The 17,674-nt window shown below is 40.2% G+C and overlaps 3 protein-coding genes across 4 annotated transcripts; 2 read left to right on the forward strand and 1 right to left on the reverse strand.

Annotated features, from left to right (window-relative positions):
* Positions 1-19: 19 nt before the first annotated feature.
* Positions 20-8,396, reverse strand: LOC134864989 (probable ATP-dependent RNA helicase DDX17). Its single transcript, XM_063884365.1, is given in 14 exon segments — positions 20-1,180; positions 1,655-1,885; positions 3,772-3,831; positions 4,050-4,111; positions 4,223-4,333; positions 4,452-4,624; positions 4,719-4,879; positions 5,674-5,815; positions 5,939-6,004; positions 6,195-6,328; positions 6,576-6,672; positions 6,967-7,026; positions 7,028-7,127; positions 8,124-8,396. Coding segments are annotated over 14 exon segments (1,926 nt in total). The 5' UTR covers positions 8,171-8,396; the 3' UTR covers positions 20-698.
* A 142-nt stretch (positions 8,397-8,538) lies between these two features.
* ntan1 (N-terminal asparagine amidase) lies at positions 8,539-12,590 on the forward strand. Of its 2 annotated transcripts, none has more exons than XM_063882760.1 (10): positions 8,539-8,843; positions 9,039-9,141; positions 9,502-9,567; positions 9,679-9,787; positions 9,873-9,946; positions 10,037-10,090; positions 10,177-10,230; positions 10,324-10,421; positions 11,007-11,120; positions 11,271-12,590. In XM_063882760.1, exons 1-10 carry the CDS (start codon positions 8,763-8,765, stop codon positions 11,439-11,441), a joined length of 924 nt encoding a protein of 307 aa, XP_063738830.1. In that variant the 5' UTR covers positions 8,539-8,762; the 3' UTR covers positions 11,442-12,590. The 2 variants fall into 2 exon arrangements, with proteins under 2 accessions (XP_063738830.1, XP_063738831.1); XM_063882761.1 differs by having other exon boundaries at positions 10,040-10,090.
* A 537-nt stretch (positions 12,591-13,127) lies between these two features.
* LOC134865089 (mpv17-like protein) lies at positions 13,128-17,619 on the forward strand. The gene is made up of 4 exons (XM_063884495.1): positions 13,128-13,748; positions 14,653-14,723; positions 14,850-14,879; positions 15,334-17,619. Exons 1-4 carry the CDS (start codon positions 13,445-13,447, stop codon positions 15,577-15,579), a joined length of 651 nt encoding a protein of 216 aa, XP_063740565.1. The 5' UTR covers positions 13,128-13,444; the 3' UTR covers positions 15,580-17,619.
* The last annotated feature ends 55 nt before the right edge of the window (positions 17,620-17,674 follow it).

The following is a 17,674-nucleotide window of genomic DNA, read 5'->3' on the forward strand; positions in this document are numbered from 1 at the left end:
TTAGCAAAGTAGAACCTGCTTTGATTCTGTTATTTATTAACAAATTAGCAACAGAAGGAATAAAAGAACGAACAAGATAGAAACCAAGTCAACAGGAAAATAATTCAGCCTTAGCTATTATGCTTAGTTAAGAAATAAGAAACAGAAGTATACATTCTAAATTGCTAGAGGATAGGAATAAGTAAAATAGTGGTTTCATGGTATCAAAAGAAGAATTCACAACTGCTTCAGTGTTCAGAATAACACAAACATAGAATTATAGAATGCAGCAAGAGAAGTCTAAAATGTAGAACGCGATACAGCTAGAACAAGACTTGGCGCTGGAATGGGACGGTTTATACAAAATAAAAGAAATTCCCATATACCACCTCGATGTTCTTACCAATACTATTCAGCAGCTTTCAACCTCTGCAATGTTTGATCAACTGAAAACAACAGCATTGCTCCTCTATGGCAAGTGGTCGACAGCAACTGAATGAGGCTGAATAATTACAAATCATGTCTAATAAATTGAAGGATAAAGGCTGTGGGTTTAGTTGGGTTAAAAATATGAAACAAACAAACAAACAAACTAACATCTTAGCCCTTAAATCCATACATATTATGCTTTTTCAAACCCCCGCCTTTGGTAAAAAACAGATAAACTGAAATAATAAACCAAGTGGCCGCAATTAACCCTGCGCCTCTTCCTCGTAATTCTACTTTCGGGGGGGTGGAGGGCCTGGGAGAGGAGCAGGTGGGGCAGCAAAAGCGTAAGGCGGTTGCCCGATGATGCCCTTGGGCGGTGGCTGTAGAGGAGTGAAGGGCCGAGCCATCAGAGGAATTGGCCCCCCCGCTGATGGAGACGCAGAAGGAGGCTGGGCAAACTGACCCTGCGGCTGGGAGCTCTGACCTCCAGGGGGCGGGCCTCCGCTGCGGGAGTTGTAGCCCCCGCTGCCGCTGTAGCTCTGGAACTGATCGGAGCCAGAGCTGAAGCTACTCCTGTGGCCCTGGCTCCTGTCCCTGTAGGAGGAAGAGGAGGAGGAGGAAGAATGGTTGCTACGGCCACCACTGCTGAAGCCATTGGCGCCATCTTTGCTGCCGCCACCTCCACCCCCGCCATACGGGCGGCGATCATAACCCCCCTGGTACATGTTGTTGGAGTTGTAGGAGCTGCTGCCACGGTAACGCATTCTGCCGCCTGTAATGAAGAGGAATATCAGTATTATTTCATCTCCTCCATTCCACATTATGATGGGCTGATACATTACAGAAGTACTTCACCACGGAAATGACAAGTTATATTTTGGTTACTATCCGGTATTACCTTCAATTCTTGAAGAAAACTATCACGTGTCTAAGGTAAACACAGAATTGAATAACTGAAAAAAGTCTTGATGATGATTTGAAGTTAATGGGGGCTCGTTTCACACCTAGACTGCATCACAGCAGAGGTTTAAAATAAACTCAGTGCAGTTTAATCAGTGTCATTCATCCAGTTACATGCTCACCCTGACCCCAAACCTCGCACATTAAAACTGAAATGACTGTTGATGCCACATTTACATCACTTTAACATGAATACTCTCAGTTTATTTGATCTTTGGTCGTCATGGAGCCATGTGGAGAGAATACTGTTTTCCATTTTGTGAGTTCCTGTGACAGCCCTTCTTACCGTTTCCACCACGCCCTGTATCCACCAGCTGGAGCAGTTTGGGGTTGACGGCCTGCCGGGCCTCAGTCAGGACCCGGACAAGGTCCCGGGCCTGCCTCGAGTTCCCCGGGGTGAAGAAGGTGTAAGCTGTACCCGTGTTGGTACTGCGGGCCGTACGTCCAATACGGTGGACGTAATCCTCAGAGGAGTTGGGGTAGTCATAGTTGATGACGAACTTGATGTCTTCCACATCTTTATCAGCAATGAGGGAAATTTAAAATATATTATTGTCTCTTGGAGAAAAGCTACTGGAGAAACAATTGTGATTCCACTTCGAGAGCTGATGGTTTGAATTTTAAATAAATCAACGGTACTGTATATGTACGCATTCAATTAAAGACATAACATCTCACTTTAATAAGATTCTAAATAATCCATCACATAATATTTATAAATGACTTACCTGCTCAGTCAGACACTGGGCAAACACTCCATGCATCCAAAGATCATTTTCAGTTAACCACCATTAACCATAACTGAGTTAAATCTAATACAGTTGATCAAACTGAACTCGACTGCAGGTTTTTGACGCTGTACAGGACCGTGTTTAGGCTTCATAACCTTCACACCAATGTGTTCAAATGTTCCGTCTGTTTCTTATTACAGAAGAAGTGGGGCTCGGACAGCACTGCTGATTTATGAGTGATTATTCGACCCTTTGCCCTCCATCCTGAGAGAAGGAAGACATACCACCAACCCTGACCTGCTATGTGACGATGTGCCTTTCTTTAGATTGAAATCTGAGCACGGTGAAGGTCCCTGGATGTTATGGTGAGCTCATGGAGGAGATAAGAGAAAGGGCCGGTGAGGTACTTACCCCCGTCTTGCTGTTTTTTAACAAAGGTAGTCGGTCCCCCCTGATCAGTCCTGGTTTCTAGTGAGGGGCTGAGGGGGAGGGAGACAGGACTCCTCCCTCACCTTCTGCACACAACAGCAACGTCAGACAGGAGCAGAACCGTTTAACTCAACAGCTGGTTCTGTTGCTCTCTCGCTGCATTGCCGGACCCTCCTCAGACCCCGGCCAGGACTGGATCCAGACGAGCCCGTCTAACTCCCTCTCCCCTGTCTGCTTTTTTTTGGGGGGCACGGACCGATGGGCAGACATACAGGAACCTCAGGCTGCTCCCAAGGAAGGCTCGTTGGATTTAAGGGGGAACCTTAGTAACCCAAGAAGATTAAGAGGGCTTTAATCCGTCTAAAGCTAGCCGAGCTTTTACTTTAACGTGACTGAGGGGCGGACGTGAGGGGGGCAGCAGCGCAGACACTTACAGCTGCCATGTGCTGCCAAACCCTGAGAGGAGAAGAGGGGAAAAAAAGAACAAGGACACGGTCATAGGGATTTTTTTTGGCAAGTCAAAGACACTTCACTTATCCCCCCTTCTCACATTTATCCTGCTAGCAGATCAGATTAAAGCTTGACTGTGACCGGAGAAAATAATCTGTCCTACTCAAATGCATCCGCAAAACATAACAGTAAGTATTACTTTGCAGCATTACAGCAATGAAACAGCTACACAGTTTCTGATGTGGAGAAACGGGTTGTAAGAGCAATATCTTTAAGTTAATTTGTCCTGACACCATGAAGGAGAATCCTTTCAGGCAGCGTGCCAATGAGCCCCGGGAGAAGGAAGGTTTTGAACTGCAGTAACAAGAAACAGACTATAAACCCAGCAGGCCTGCAGCCTCCATGCTACACCGTTCATTAAACTGCCAGGATAAAATAGAAAGGGATATTCCTAAATTTGATGTTCCAAATGGATCATAAACCTTGTTATTTTATTAGAAAGAAACATAGTGCGTACTTTACAATCTGTATATTGAAACCTAGTGTGATATTTAATATAAGACATAATATCAGCCAGACCAAAGTTCATTCTTTAATGTTGTGCTAGAAATGCATTTAGTTCATTGCCAGTCTCATCTGTAGTATACTTACCTATTGGTCAAAAAGGAGAGGTCTTTTTACTTGTCTTACTCCATAAGTGAATAATACACTAAACGTTATTTACAGAAAAATGAGAACTTCAAAGTTCATGTGAGCGATAATGCACATTAAACGTATGTGTGAGCAGACATACCCAGACCACGAGACGCCACGTCAGTCGCCAGCAGTATAGGAGCTTTACCGCTGCGAAATTCTGTCGAAATAAATACAATATTACAAGGAATTAGACATGGGAATCATCCTTTCCAATCAACTGATGGAGTGATGGAGTTACTTTAAAACGTCTTCACCTACTGATCAGAAGTCTTTATAAGGTTTACTGTTGTGTAATGTCCACTGCCCCCTCTGACAGCTGAACACCAGTTTAGACGAGGAAATGGGGAGGAAAGTGCAGCCCTGTATTTGTCTTACCTGCAAGTACCCAGTCTCTTTCTGGCTGGCTCTTGTCTCCATGGATACACATGGCTGGCCACCTATTAAAAAAAGAAAGCACCAAGGAATAGGATGATTAGCTGAATAGCTTCTGCCTATCAGATATTTGCTAATTGTTCCTTAAATTACTGTCAACACCAACATTTCCTCACCCATCCCGCCTCATCCTCCTGGTGAGTTCATCGCAGCGCTTCTTAGTTTCCACAAAGATGATGGTTTTGTTTTCTTTTTCAGCCATTATCTCCTCCATCAGCTGAAGAAGTCTGTAGACAGGAAGAGACAATAAGTGGTACTACTGGATTTTCTGCGACACACGTTTCGCAGCTAATGAGAATGAATAGAGAGAACATCACTCTAGAGTCTGATATCGGCTATCCTTACTTCTGGTCCTTTTCAATATCAATGCAGACATCGACAATCTGCAGGATGTTGTGGTTGGCACTGAGCTCCAGTGCGCCAATATTTATTTGGACATATTCCCTCAGGAAGTCCTCGGCAAGCTGCCGGACCTCCTTTGGCCAGGTTGCACTCCACATCAAGGTCTGTCTGTTAGGCTAAGAGGCAGGGAGAGAAAAGGCATGATTTCACTGAAGAATAATCTGTATAATAGGTCAGGGTGAGCTTCTTTAAATCAGCAGCCAAGCTTACCCTGATTTGTTCGACTATCTTGCGAATCTGTGGCTCGAAGCCCATGTCCAGCATGCGGTCGGCTTCATCCAGCACGAGGTAGGTGCAGCGCGTCAGGTTAGTTTTCCCGCTCTCCAAGAAGTCAATGAGGCGGCCCGGTGTGGCGATAATGATCTCAACACCTATCAGCATGTCCCAAGTAGAAGATACACACGTTATTAGATTTACACACCTACCAGTAATACAGTGGTATGTTGAGTGTTGGAGGAGCCCGGGACCATTATGCGCATTTTCAGGTTCATATCTGTATTTAGTGCCTTTGTTGATGTTCCCATGCTTTAATGTTCATAAAGCTCTTTACTTTTCTCATACTGCCTGTGCTGCAGCACCTCTTTTCACCCTCACCAGAGCCCAGTCTGCTCTGATTGGTTAGCTGGCTGGCTCTGTTGTGATTGGTCAACCGCTTAGAGATTGACAATACAATTATGGAGTAAACAAAGGAGTCCAATGGAGGCGTTTCAGTCAGAAAATTGGGATTGTCTGGTGTGGACTTTGGGGCCTTTGTAGACCATTAACACGCACAAAAACCTATATAGACAAACTAGAGTTAAGGGAACACCCCAAAAACATATTAGGGCCCCTTTAACAGTTTTCATTACCAAAACATCACTGACGCTAAGGTGCATGTGACAGTAAAGACTTTAAATCTGAATCTATCGCATCACAGGGGAAATGCATTGTGGGCACATGAAAGAGTGAAGTGTGTTTACAGAATATATAATTTTTCCATAAATGTAAATGTTTTTAACAACACAACATGTTGGCATAAGTTGAGATTTATCAAAGTCGACTTTGACAAAAGCTGGGAAAGTACCCAGTATTATTTTGAAACTGACTTTTTATGAAAAACATGTTTGAATTTCAAATTATTTTGGACAATTCATTGCATGTGGCCGTCATTTACAACCAAACCTACCCCTCTCGAGGTCTCGAATCTGTGGTCCTTTGGGTGCTCCGCCATAGACACAGGTGCTTTTGATACGGGACGACTTGCCGTAGTCAAGTGCGACCTGCTGAACCTGCTGAGCCAATTCTCTGGTCGGAGCAAGCACAAGACACTGTGAAGAGAAGAAAAGAAATGAGAAAGGGTTGTCTTATTTTTGCACACACGACACACAGTATGATTTAGCCAAAACACTATTTAACACAATAGATGGAATATGGAATAAATGTGCACTCACAATTGGCCCATCTCCTCTCTCCAGGTACGGCTGGTGGTTGATGTGGACAATAGCAGGAAGAAGATACTGCATGGAACAAAATAAATACTTATCCTCGTGTCCGAACGGTGAAACCACTTCCCTTGTGATGCTGTTTCGGATGTGCATATTGTCTTGATTTGTTATATTTCTTCAATAGTTTAGGAATAATGAAAATAGTTTGTCAGTTTATAAACACATTTATATTTAAGTGCAGGAAGATGCCAGGGCGCCTTACAGCCAGAGTCTTTCCGGAGCCAGTCTGAGCGATGCCCACCATGTCCCTACCACTGAGGGCAACAGGAAAGCCCTGAGCCTGGATCGCTGTGGGCTCTTTGAAGTTCTGCTGCATCAGCACATCAATCACATACTCTGCCAAGAGAAAGAGGAGGACAACGGAGAGTTACTCTGATGGACTTCATTTGGTGTTTTAATTTCAGTTTCCAACCAAAGGACAATCCCTGAAAATATCCTTTACTATCACTGTTCATTGCATTATTAATGAAACTCTAAGACTTATTTTATGTGGTAATGTTTGCCTGATATTAGACATTTTCATTTGTATAACATAAATATGTATTTATATATTATATGTATGAAATAACTTTTGTTTACTGACGAGGAAACTGTGCCTGGTGAAAAGCGGGGATCGCCTTTGGACAGCCAGAGCCTCTGACGGTGATCTCCTTCTTCCTGCGAAACTCTTCCATTTCAAACTGCACATTATAAAGAGAGGAACATATTATAAAGAGAGGAAAACCAGCTGAAATGGTTCTCTTTAACTGAACAAATGCGATTTAGAGGACATTTTACATCTGGCATGGTCTAAAAGTGATCTTTGTTTCTTGTTGTTTAAATATTTATTTATTTTTGCAACTGCAACATAATTTGCCAGAATGGTAGCTTGAAAAGGAGGGACAGTGATCAAAATAATTATGAAATACATGCAAGTTTATTGACTCACTTGTTGTTTGTGAGTGACAGGGACAGAGAAAAATATATAGATTTACCTGACTCATGTGTTGGACCTCAGGATGTTCAGTATAGAAATTTTTCTCAAATTTTGGCAAGATCATCCATGTTCCACTTCTTCTTGCGGAGACGCTCACCTGGATTTCCAAATTTCATTGGTGGAGGTCCACCGCGACCGCTCATGGCCCCAAACCGTGGCCTGAGAAGATAACGGTCAAAAGATAAAGGGCGATGGGGTTTGCTTACATAATGTTAATAACGATTAACAGTTTTATCTGTATTTGAAGTTTGTCTGTGACAAACATATCAACGGCTGAATCCCTATTCCCAGACTAACTCTACCTGCAAAATGTTTACTCTCATGAACTCTAATGACTGGCAGTCCTTTATTTTAGTCAGTCAACAAGAGTCCAAAGACAATTTTTTTGGGGGAAAAAATGCTACAGTCTACTACAAAGTAGAACAACACTACACGTCATAGGGAAAATGTAGCTCTAGTGAATAGTTTGACAATATAAAACAATGATTACGTTCTACCTGTCATATTTAAGTGTAATGGTACTGTCTTTTTAACTATTTAAATGACTGAATGGATCCTGTTATTTGTATTTGGGATCTCAACATATTGTTTTGTTAATTATGTGTTGCCTTCGTTTAAAAGACAAGCTCCACAAGGGGGCGCATGAAAAAGGTGTGTTGGTGGAATGTTTCACAAATCTCTCCACCAGTCTGTTCACGACCAAAATGTTACACAAAAAGTCCTGTATTTATGTATGCCTCTACTTTAAAAATAAAAATCTATTAGTTATTTATCTTAGTGCATGCAGATGTGAGATTTTACATGATGAAATACAGTTTATGTCCAAATGCGCTTTATTATAAATAGCCATATAATTGACATAATAAGTATTAATGCATCTGTACATTTACTGGTTGTTTTCTTCACTCATGTACAATACACACTATTTTTGGAGACCACTCAAGGTTTGTGCTCCAATCTAAACGATCAAATGGCCTTTACCAAGTGAAATGTTTACAGACACTACAAACACGAGAGGCCTAGTGGATATCTGAGCTTTTACTACTTCGTGTTACATTTAACGAAAAATAAAGCAACCATGGTTTTTATTTACAGTGGAGTTGACATTGTGTCTAAATAAAATGTGTGTTATTCACATATAAGCACTACTCCTACCTGTCTCGTCCATGGTCTCTGTCTCCGTAGGAGGAACCCCCTCTCATGTTGTCGAAAAAAAGTAAACTACAGTATCTCCTCGCAATATTTGTAAGTAAAACAAGCTTTAGCGAGTGACAACGCTTTGTTTAGGTTATTTCCTGATAGAAACTGAAAATATGCACAATTTAAACTTGCAAAACGGTCTAAGACGCTCCTACAGTACGACGGTAATTTCGCTTACATACGGAGTAAACAATTGTTGTGTGCGTCACAGAACAAAACAGGCGCTTCGCAGCTTCGCTCCCTGCCCTCTTTAGCGACGTAACTTCATCTAGTAATTATGCGTAGCTGTGCGTAACTGAACGGACACTACGTACAGCGCTTTGCTAAGTAGTGATGGTGAATTGTGTTCGTGGACACATTCGTGCTTTCTTCGGTTGGTGGCGGTGTGTTAGTAACTGCGTGTGAGGCTCATTTTTTGGCGAAGAAGAAGAAGAAAGCCTTCCAGGAAATTCACACGATTGGACTGGATTTGCAGCAGTTACTGCGATATATTCTGTTAAAATATGAAATATTAAGTCATACAATAATAAGAAGTAGCATGCCTTTAGAGTAGTATGAAAACCAGGAGTTTTGAAAGTGCACCTCGTTTAAGAAATGCCTTTGTTAATTCAAAATAGAGCACTTGACCGCATTACCTCTACAGGGGAACTGTTCGACAGACAACCACATTTAAAGGTTTGTTTACAGAAAGGGTTGTTAAAGTAAGCTTGCAGAGAAACTGTCAGCAGTTACATTTACTTTTCTGTTGGCAAGCACTTTATGGGACACCTCTAAAGACTAATGAATAACAATGTATGTTAGTGTTATGATGCCAATTTGACATATCCACAAACTAACGTTAACACATTTTTATTTTACTTAATGTCACAGGAAAATGCACGAACATTTCGCTCCAAGCCAGTTGTTGATGTTGACCCTAAGTGCCTCTTGTACGTCCAACAAAGAGAGTTTGCTGCAACAACACCAGCAGACAGTAAGTAACCCCGATGAATGGTACAGATCATCCAAATATCAGCCCTTGTTTTTTCTTAGCTCAGACAAAGGTTTCTGGGAAATATATGTGAAATATATAGACTTCTTGTTATCAAAAACGAGACATATGTGCTCTAACGTTTAGGGACATTCTCTTAAAGGGACCCTATTATGTTTTTCAGGGTTTTCCCTTTCCTGTAGTGTGTTATATAGGTTTGTGTGCATGTAAATAGTCTGAAAGGCAGAAATCCCAAAGTCCAGACCAGAGTGAATTTCTTTTCCACCAATACATAGATAGTTCTATAGGTTACAAAATATTGCATCTTCATAATGATACAGGCTCTTTATGTATCTTTCACAGAATCTGTTTCAGTAATCGGATCTGGTGATGCCACCACCTGCCATTTGGTTGTGCTGCGACACACTGGTAACACTCCTTTCATTAAATTCCCACTGTGTGCCTTATGCTGCATGTGTATTTATAGTCAGGAATAAAATTGCTTGTTTGAATATATGCCATCATTTTTTTTCTTCTTAGGAAGTGGAGCTGTTTGCCTTGCCCACTGCGATGGTTCCTGCACCTGGTCTGAAATCCCCCTTATTGTGAAAGCTGTGACCTCACTGAGTAACGTCAGCAAGGAGGGCAGGTACGAAACACACAAAAAAACAATAAAAGTACCAATCATATTTACATGTACTTTATTTCCTTTTACTTTGCTTTCCATTATGCAGACTTGAGCTTCATCTTGCTGGAGGATTTAACGATGAGTCAAAAACATCCCATAAACTCAGCCTTAACATACTGGGTATAGTCTTTCAAATGACCTCATTGTAATAATATACTGGCAGCATTTTAGCTACGTAACACTTACAAATAATTATTTTTATTTCAACAGCAGCTTTCCAGAAACAGAAAGAGGAAATTCATCTGGAAACATGCTGCATCACAGGTAAATGTGTTACTCGTTTGTTTATCAAAAGTTTATCTGTCACTTCTTCATCCAACTAACCCTTCTGATCTCTTTTTGTTTTGTAGAAATGAATGACATTGTTGTTGATGGAAATCATAGTCCTGTAGTACTTGGCATAGGTAAGTGATGAATATGCTATTAAATGAAAGCAGTGTTTGAATGGCTTGAAATCTTTAATATATTGTGTGTTTGTGGTTTTTCTTTTTGAACAGGTGTAAATGTTCAAACAGGGGATGTGTTTCCTTCGTCATTTACTCACAAAGGACCAGCAGAGGAGCTGCGGTCAGCAAGGACCTTCACTGGGGGACAGGTAAGACTAGATATGTTGTTTCATCTGGGACACTCAAGAACTGTTTCCTTTTAACTCTCACTATTTAATGTGAAATTTCATCACCACATTTTTTTCTTTAATGATAATCAAATACCAAAAAAAAGTGTATTTCCCCTTTAAATGAATAATGCAGTAAATGATTTATAAGTATAACAAAATATTTTTTAATCCGTTTCTTTAAAACTTGATTCTGATTCTGAAGGACATAATAAAAAGTTACGATGATCAACAGAAAAGTGATTGGCAGATATTTTGATTAATGTCATTTTTAAGCAAAAAGACATTTCTGTATTTAACATCTCAAATATGAAGACTTTCTGCTATCCATTGTTTTAGATCCTAATAAAGTGAATGTCTTTGGGTTTTGGACTCACAAAACAAGACTTTAAATTAAAAAAAACAGGGATTGACATTTTTTCTTTATTTGTATTTTATAAATCTAAAGATTAACCAAGGAAATAAACAGCAGATTAATTGATAATGACAAAACAAAAAAAACATTATTTGCAGCCATATATGCAATCTCAGTGCAAAGATTATTCAGAATATATTTTTTTCTTACAGATGGCAGACATATATGACTCGAGTCGAGGTCTTGTTAAAATTGGCCCTTGCAGTTGGTCTCCAAATCTGGATATCGGCTTCTGGTTGTCACAAGATGATGACACAATTTTAAAGGTAAAGGAATGTTGAAGTAATTAGTCAAGTAGCCGTTTTTTGATGCCTTTCTTACCACTGTTATGTCTCATGCACTCCCTCAGTAAATGATAATCAGCAGCCCAGAAAGTGTCACACAGTCTTTGACTCTGGTTTCTCTTTCATTCCCAGTACCTGTCCACCTCTCCGCTGGCTGAGCCGCCTCACTTCGTCCAGCACATGAAGACCACCATCCAGTTCCTCCTAGAACACCCCAGCTCTGACAGCCTGTTCCCCGGGGGTCAGCCGCAGCTCTACCACAGGTCGGAGAGGGGGGACTGGGAGAGGGCTGCGAAGTCATAGAGCCCTACTCCTGTCTCCCACTGGACCTTAACATTCAACCTTTTCTTGCCTCTCAGCTCAATGGATACACTGTGACCCATCCACCTGCAGTCTGTTTTTTGTTCATCGTGTCTTAACATGGAGGTCGCCCCCCCGCCTGTCCAGTAGAGACAGCAGACGAGTGAAGTGAAGCTGTTCATGCCTGTCACATTGCATTTTCCCTCTCCTAAGATGTAAAGTCTGCAACTTGCGTAACACCTGCTGTTGCAATAAGTCATTGCCCCACTATGCTTGACTGTTTAGATTATCGAAGGAAATAATTAACAATCCTGTCATATGCGCAGTAGATAGGGTCTGAGTCTGTGAGCGATTACAAAAGTTATCATTTTGTTTTAAGCCCAAAAACTATGGCTGCTGTTTTTCCGAGGCATTCTCTTATGTATTCATTTCCTACTGTGCATGTTCGGGATATTATTGTACAGTTTCTAGACATTTAGAATTCAGTCTTCATTTAACTGCCTTTTATATTCTTGTCATCGAGTTAATGTTTTCAGTTACTCTGTCACCAGGAGATTTGTGTTAAGTCTGAAAACCAATCCATTTCTGAGAGTTATTATATCTGTCTAAAACATACATATGCCTTACAAATGTATGCATGTTATGTGTTTAATGGGGTGAAAATGTAAATTATGTAAGATAAAAAAAAGCCCAACCTACTTTTGAGAAAAACTGGTGGAAAACTTGCTGCAACAAAAGTTAAGAATGTTTATTTTGCCTAAAACATTGAGGATAATATCTATTGTTATGCCCTGCATTATTGAAGAGTGTTACAACGTAATTGTTTCTTTAAAACGCACCTTCTTGGGGGGAATGTCATTTACTCACATACTGCTCTATACTTTGCCGTCAATGTGTATGTTTTTGGAACTTGCATGTAAATGTGTATAGCTGTATGGATCTTTGTCAAACGCAACACAATTTGATTTTGCTAGATGTCTTTTTTTGAGATTGTTCAAATGAAATCAACACTATATACTCTATAAGGCCTTTCCCTCAGTTGTGTTATTCAGAAAGTTGACAGGTGCTTATAGCATTCAGTGCAACTTCATGCAACTTGTGAACATACTGTACCTGTTGCTACTGTAAATAAATGTAAACCGGTCAAATCTAGTTTTGAATTGTCACCTCTATGATTTTGTTCAGTTAACTACTTGGTCAAACACCATTTGAGAACATTGTCATAGCTGGTATATTAAAAGGCTATACCATATCACTTTACCCACTAATACCCAGCTATCATACTGCACAATATCAATGATTCATTAACAAGAAACAGCACCACAGAAGTGGTTCCATTGTGAGCCTATCATGGCTACAAATGTTTAATCTATAGATATCAGTATTGGCCCAAGTTATTGTATTGGTCAGTTTGCACATGCATAGGTGTGGTTAGGTAGGGGAGGGTAAAGATAAATCTCACTTCCTCATGTAAATTCACTCATTTGATAGCACCATGGAGGTTTGTTTCACTGAAGCTGCTCCTAAAAGGTCCCTTATCCTCCATTGAGTGATAGACTGTTGAACTTTCACTCTTGTGGGAGTATTTTTCTCACATGATCTCTGTCAGATTGAGCTACTACTGCTCAAGCCTTCACATTTGCTCCGCCCTTAGCTGTGTAGTCATGATTTTTTACGTAAAAGGGGCGTAGTAATTTTACGCAGAATGAGCTGACCGGCGGGTGCCAGATTGACAGGTCCGGTGCCGGGGGTTAAAGGGTACATCAAGAGCAAGTATCATAACTGAGACTATATTACTTTACGACGGTATTTATACAGGAAACATACATTGCGTCGTCTAAAGCCCGTATGAACCTTCTTCATCGAAATCTGGACGGGACTGCAGTGCGAGTGATGCCGCGGAGATATTCAGAGATACCACCGCTGTGATTTGTCACATTTAGCAAAGATTAACATAACATTTTGCTTACACCATATCAAATATCGCTGAGTGTTAGTTTAAAACAATGCGGCAGGCGTTTTTGAGAAATGTCCGTCGGTTTCCGTGGGTCACCAACGTGACAATGTACGGCTGCCTGTTCGCGGGAGGGGACTTTGTCCACCAGTGGTTCTCGCGCAGGGAGGAACTGGACTGGCGACAAACACGGAATGTCGCGGTGGTCGCTTTTGGTTTCCATGGTAACTTCAATTTCTTCTGGATGCGGTTCCTGGAGCGAAGGTTTCCCGGGAACTCCATCCGGATGGTGCTGAGGAAGCTACTGCTGGACCAGACCACCGCTGCACCGCTGGCCACCAGCGTCTTCTACACGGGTCAGTGTGTGTCAGGGAGCCGGTGCAGGACAGCTTCTCCCCGGCCGGGCTCACTGTAGCATGCCGGCCGGGCTGTTAGGGGTTAACCTCAAAACATATCTCGTATCTGTCAATTTGTAACCCGAGCCGAGGTCCTCTCAGAGCTCATTCTCCTGGAAACATACCTCGACCAACAGAGGTCACATGAAAGTCAGCAGATATGATTCAAGAAGATATTTTGTGTCTGAAACGAAGGGTGTAGGGGATTCAATATTGTTATTGTCGCCTATGGGCTAAATACAATTGCTTCAAGTCAAATGTTTTTCCAAAATACAAATACAAAATAGTAAACTTATTTAAGATAGAAAATGAAAGTAAAAAGTGCAGTGAGCAGGGTGCAGAAGTGGCAGCATAGCCTGTATAAGTAGCAATATTGTAGGATACATAGGCTAGATGAATGTCCTTGGGTATATTATAGGACTTCATTGTTTAGACTTGAGTTCTGTTGCCACTACTTGGAGGATAAGAAACTCCCAGCTTCAGGATTAGTTGGTCATTGATTTCCAAAACATGTGGGCTTTAATTCAAATGTCAGACAAATAGAAACAAGAAACAGAAACGACATAAAAAATATTATTTGCTTCATGTAACTCATAATCTGTAATGCTTAATCAAAACATAATTCGCAATTACTTTGTATTTAGTGTACTTCTATTGTTTTGCAATATTTGTGTTTCAATATATACCAGAATATCAGTAAAACAGCTTGAGATTAAATGACATACTGTTGTAGTCATTATTTTCCTTACTCCTATAGGACATGTACTCTGTGTGTTACCAAAGTCCACTTTCTCTCTCCGTCTATTCACCTGTCCAACCTGAGAGTCAGAAATTAACTGTCATTGCTCTTGTTTTTTTTACCCAGGTGTCAGCTTCTTGGAGGGAAAAGATGACATTTTTGAAGACTGGAGAGAGAAATTCCTGAATACCTATAGGGTGAGCAGCAGCAGAGTCGGGCTGTCACAGCGTGATCTCTAGCACCTTGGAGCGCTCAGATCTGAAATGTAGTGCAAAATGTGACATGTTGTGACAGATGTGTGCTCTCTGTTTGTCTCTTTTCAGACGGGGTTAATGTTCTGGCCATTTATGCAGGTACATATTAACATCTCCCTTACGTATATTAGATAATATATGGTGAAGAAAATCCAAGATCAAAAGTCCACTTGCTTTCAATCACTTCTCACAACCTCATGAGCAACTTGTGTCGTGAGTAGACCTTTGAGTTTAGATTTTCTTCATATTTAAAACTTGAATTACCTTATTTAATTTCCAATGCTATTTCTAACATTTTATTTTTGTTTTGTCTTTTACATTTTGAACCCATAGAATTGTTTCCAAATATCATAATGACATACAAATGTGTAAATTCTAACTAAATAATGTAGTTTGAATTACCGAATAGTTTCTGTATGTCATCTCACAACAATAATTGTGCAATAATTATATATTTATTGAAACTACATCATAATAATACATCTGGATGATTTATTGATTTGTAATATACCAGCATAATGATACTATTTTAACTATCAACTTACTCCCTTAGTTTCTGAATTTTACCTTCGTGCCTCTGTATTTGCGAACCACCTTCACCGGCTGCTGCGGCTTCGTCTGGGCCACCTTCCTCTGCTTCTCGCGTCAAAGCGGTGACGGCACGGCTGCTGCGGCTCTGGCTTGGATGTTCCCTCATAAAGAAGAGGAAGGAGAATCCATCAAGGAGAAAGTAGACTGCAACGACCAGAAAGATGCTTCCAAAGAGGGACCAGTAGCATCCAAACCTACTCAGAACTGAAGTATGTTGGATCAGTGTCTGTGATGGAGGGGATAAAACATAATGGCGGTCCTGTCTGTTTTCCATGTTGCACTATCACTGCCAGAGTTTAAAGTGTCTCTGAGGTTGGGCTAAAAAGTGTGACCTCATTATGCTCTAAGGTGCTTTGCGAAAGAGCATCCAGCTAGTTGAATGTGTATGTTTTTAAATATGCATAAGGCACATCACCTTAGTGGAAACATATCATTCATTTCTACTTTTCCATCAATGTGCTATACTTGTCGTCTAGTTTTGTTTTTATAAATGCAGCTTTGTGCTCTCTCATTTCAAACGGGAGAGTACCATTTTGTAATTGGACCATATTTAATGATTTTTGAAGACTACTATGTCTGAGGAGAAGCTTTGATAATGACGGGAACAAGCTGGGGAAGAATGTTTTCCACAAAGAGGCTGCTAATTGATTAGCTTAGACTTCTTACTTCATAGCATTGGCCACATTTCTGAACAATTCTTTAAAAGGGCCCTATTATGCTTTTAGGGGCTTTTCCCTTTCCTGTAGTGTTCTATAGGTATTTGTGCATGTTAATGGCCTTCAATGGCTAAAATCCCAAAGTTCTCCCAAAGGAGGTTTCTCTCCCATACCCCCTGCCTGTAATGCCTTGATTGTTAGTCCTTTGCTTACTTCCATAACTTAGTGACATCACTATGTAATGCTCCATGTGATTTACCAATTACAACAGAGCCAGCCAGCTGACCAATTACAGCAGACTCGGCTCTGGTGAAAAGAGGTGCTGCAGCAAAGGCAATATGAGAAAAATAAAGACCTTTTTGAACATTAAAGCATGGACACATGTCACAGTAGAGACAAGACATGGAAATATGAACCTGACAATGAGCATAATAGGGCCTTTAAATATCACTCTCTTTTCATTAGCATTAGTGATAAGACAGCGCCTGATCTCTAAGGACTTTCTACTTTGGTTAATGTTTACTAACTCTGGTACAAGAAGTGTTAAATGAACATTCACACAGGTACAAATTATCCGTAATTCATATATTTAAAAATGCACTTAAAATAAACTATAACATATCTATCAATACATGTTTTTGATTTCCATGTTTTTTTTCAACCACAGTCATTTTACTTCTAAATATTGTGGCAATGAGATACTACTGAAGAAGTTTACCTCAAACATCTGTTTACTTGAATGTGGAACTGCTGCCTATTGTTGTACTTTATGTTGAATGTAAGAGAGTGGAGTGCACAATTTCCCTAATTATAATAATGTTTTATCCTGTTACCTATTGAAAATGTTATAAGTTTCCTTGCCTGCAGTGGTTATTTAAATGTAATGTCACATGCCTCCGCCAAGCAGTTTTGTATAGAGGTCATTTTTATAAATAGCTCAGCACAAGAGCTGCCTACTATTTGTATTTATAGAATTTAAAGGTTTAGATCAGATCTCTTGTTTGTCTCAGGCATATCAATATACAATAACATGGCATGGTGTTTCTGTGTATAACTGAAAATCCACACACATTTTTTCCTGATGTGTTTGAGTCTAAAATGGGGTTTGCGATTTTGAAGTATCTAATGCCAGAGATGTTGTGTGATTATATTATTCAACATGTCTCTCAGAAGTGAACGAATACTGACTGTGAAAAATAATTATAATATTACAAACTTGGGTTGCAGAAATGTTTTTTACCCAACATCTGTTTGATCCCTTTTATCAGACACCCTTAGAATAATCCCTTATTATTAGTGTAGTACTAGATCGGTTGGTTCCTTTAATGTTTATGCTGATTTGCTCAACTGTCGCTAAGAGATTAAATCAAAGAATATTCTCAATTTCCTATCAGCGACTGAGAACTAGATAACATTATAAACTAATTCAATGATTTATACACTACCTAAAGGACATATCTGTGCCGGTGACTGGTGTGAATTGCACAAATTATTATGGAATTATTATTATTTTGATCACGATTGCTCAAAAGTTGCACTTAATGTTGTATAGATATATAATATTTGTTGTAGAATAAATTAAATTAAACCAATTGTCTCCTCATTTGTTTTTCAAACACAGCAACACAAATCCATCAGTTATTAACC

This window comes from Eleginops maclovinus, chromosome 5 (assembly GCF_036324505.1).
Source record: "Eleginops maclovinus isolate JMC-PN-2008 ecotype Puerto Natales chromosome 5, JC_Emac_rtc_rv5, whole genome shotgun sequence".
Taxonomy (NCBI): domain Eukaryota; kingdom Metazoa; phylum Chordata; class Actinopteri; order Perciformes; family Eleginopidae; genus Eleginops; species Eleginops maclovinus.

Bases quoted from the DNA above. Each gene is read 5' to 3' on its own strand.
- ntan1 (XM_063882760.1), top strand. From the start codon at position 8,763: ATGCCTTTGTTAATTCAAAATAGAGCACTTGACCGCATTACCTCTACA. The intron at 8,844-9,038 runs GTTTGTTTACAG...TTAATGTCACAG, and splicing joins ACAGACAACCACATTTAAAG to GAAAATGCACGAACATTTCG. The intron at 11,121-11,270 runs GTAAAGGAATGT...TTTCATTCCCAG, and splicing joins ATGATGACACAATTTTAAAG to TACCTGTCCACCTCTCCGCT.
- LOC134865089 (XM_063884495.1), top strand. From the start codon at position 13,445: ATGCGGCAGGCGTTTTTGAGAAATGTCCGTCGGTTTCCGTGGGTCACC. The intron at 14,724-14,849 runs GTGAGCAGCAGC...GTCTCTTTTCAG, and splicing joins AATTCCTGAATACCTATAGG to ACGGGGTTAATGTTCTGGCC. The intron at 14,880-15,333 runs GTACATATTAAC...TTACTCCCTTAG, and splicing joins TGTTCTGGCCATTTATGCAG to TTTCTGAATTTTACCTTCGT.